Raw genomic sequence first — 2,608 nt, forward strand, 5'->3', positions numbered from 1 at the left:
GGACTCATTAATTTTAGGGTGAAGACTTGGTTAGGGTTAGGGTTAGGGTTAGGCATGTGTTGGTTAGGCTTGGTTAGGGTTAGGCATGTGTTGGTTATGGTTAAGGTTAGGATAAGTCTCCAGGAAATGCATGTAAGTCAATGTAATGTCCCCTGAAGTGGTGTATACATGGTGTGTGTAGTGTGTGTGTGTGTGTGTGTGTGTGTGTGTGTGTGTGTGTGTGTGTGTGTGTGTGTGTGTGTGTGTGTGTGTGTGTGTGTGTGTGTGTGTGTGTGTGTGTGTGTGTGTGTGTGTGTGTGTGTGTGTGTGTGTGTGTGTGCAGAACCTTGCTGCCTGTCTGGACTAATGCTTTTGTAATTGACTTCCACTATTAAAACCTCCACTTGGCTGTTAAACACCAAAGTGTTGTCATTCAGCCGTGTGCAGGACAGGGCATTAAGGAAGGTGTTCACAAGGGTACATTTATTATGTGTGTTTCTCATGTGTCTTCCCGTCTGATAATGGAAATTGCTTTGTTCAAGGCTCTCTGTGTCATGAAACTGTACACCTTTATCACATGTGTGATTTATCGCTTCCCGCTCTTCTCCCTAACTTCCCCCCTCTTCCACCTCCACTTCCTGTCTCCCTCATCACCCAGGTTATCTTAGGGCTGCTTCTGCCACCGTCCATCCTGAGTCTGGAGTTCAAGAACAAGGATGAGATGTCCTACATGCCCCAGGATCAGGAGGCCTACCTGCAGGAGAAGGAGGAGGAGGAGCCTGAAAAGCCAGCGAAGGAGAAGGAGGATGAAGACATGGAGTTCACAGTAAGATCTTACTGTGAGGCGCAGTACAACTCCGTGGTGAGAGAACCCACCTCAGCCCGCATCTCAGCGTCTATACACATATTAAGACCAAACACACATGCTTTGTCAGATAAAGAAACTGATTTCTGAGCACATAGCCCAGATTATGTGTCCTTTGTAAATATCTCTTGTGGACCGGTTTCATGTTGTTTCTGTCCACGATGAGATGCACACTCATACACACAGTTCTCCACACACACATACTTGTTTCTCTATTCTGGCCACCTGGACCCTTCCAGACAAATCGGCCTTTCCTGTTTCTCGTCGTCTCAGCAAAGACACAGTCTGTCGCCGCTTGTGGGTTCTCTCCTGTGTGTTTCTCCTTCCATCTATCTCCTTCTCTACTTCTCTCTGCCTTTGCTATGGTCCCTCTTGTGCTCTTCCCACTTCTCCTTTTGTTTCTTTTTGCTTTGAGCTCCCCCTCTTTCTCTCTCTAGCTCTGTCTCTCTTTCCCCTTCTCTCCAAGCTCAGTTCTGATTGAGGTATAGTACCGTATGCTAGCCGATTGCTGCCCCCCCCCCACTCTCTCCCATGATGATGAAGATGGCTTGCTGAAGCATACCACTCAGCATGTCGGCTGCTGAGCATGGGAGGCCCAGGCTTTTGCATTATATAACAATGTCCGCCTGCTGCTGCAGAGCTTAAATCATGCAGAGTCTGAGCACCTTCTCCCTGCTCACAGTGCAAGAGTTGGTCCATCTGCATAGACATGGATGTACAGCAGGACTCGTTCCATTTCAATCCAATCAGTCCTGGCGATCACACCTATATCCAGTTTGTGTGTTTAAAGCAAGACTTATTATGTTATAGACAATTTTAAGACATGAACTGGATTTAAGGTTGTCCCATTAAATGATTGAGCTGAAGTTGAACGCCTCTCAGCACCTCTGTACATACTTTCCATCTGCATTGAACACAGCCAGCAAGCTAGAGCAAATGGGCCATTTCACACATGCAGTCCTTGAGGCACTGTGGGTTTAAACAAAGAAGCCTGCTGCCAGAGGATGCATTTGAAATGAGCCCCTTCATACTGCCCTTGCTTCTGACTGTACAAATGCACCTTCAGATTCCTATGAATCACACAGAGGTTCATACAGATACACACAGACTGCTACACCACAGAGGGAGATTGTATTGTTTAATCCTCAGTTGCTGTAGATGATTCTCACTGTGAGGAATGTAATAGCTTGTGCCCACTTACTGATGGATAATGTGCATGCTTTGGTACAGTAGTGACTTACACACTGGCATCTGAATATGTTCACCTTGAAGGCCCTGTCTGCGTGTGCCTTGGATAAAACCTGTAGCTGTAAATGTTTCACATGTTTGTAGAAAATTACAAATCTCTCGATTCCTTTTGGTTTGATCACGAGTATACCTATTCAGTGGAACTTAAACCAGCTCCTCATCATGCGTTTTAGATATTTGGACGACTTTCAGACATTTTATCTTTGCCAAGATCTGCCATAGTGCCCTACAAAGGCAGAATGAAATACATAGACAGTGACATTAAGAAAGGGTTTAAAGTGTTCCGAATACGGGGCTAACAAAGGATCTATTTAGGTTGTTTTTTCACTCAAAAACCCATTGCCATAGACCAGGGGTGTCAAACTCAAGGCCCGGGGGCCAAATCCGGCCCGCGACCTAATTTTTTGTGGCCCGCAAGAGCTTGCAAAGAATATAATATACAATACAACTGGTGTAATTGTTGAATATTTACTTTCAATTATTTGCCCTAGACTTCTGCTTTCAGACGTAGTTATT

General features: G+C 45.4%; 1 protein-coding gene across 1 annotated transcript in view; it reads left to right on the plus strand.

Annotated features, from left to right (window-relative positions):
- The window catches only part of LOC104942324 (transient receptor potential cation channel subfamily M member 3-like), a 48,891-nt gene that overhangs the window by 28,024 nt on the left and 18,259 nt on the right, over positions 1-2,608 (plus strand). The window contains exon 10 of the mRNA XM_010767528.1: positions 638-841. Coding sequence (XP_010765830.1) covers positions 638-841 — 204 coding nt within the window. The remainder of the gene's footprint in view (positions 1-637; positions 842-2,608) is intronic.

This window comes from Notothenia coriiceps, unplaced genomic scaffold, assembly GCF_000735185.1.
Source record: "Notothenia coriiceps isolate Sejong01 unplaced genomic scaffold, NC01 NC01_scaffold00004483, whole genome shotgun sequence".
Taxonomy (NCBI): Eukaryota; Metazoa; Chordata; class Actinopteri; order Perciformes; family Nototheniidae; genus Notothenia; species Notothenia coriiceps.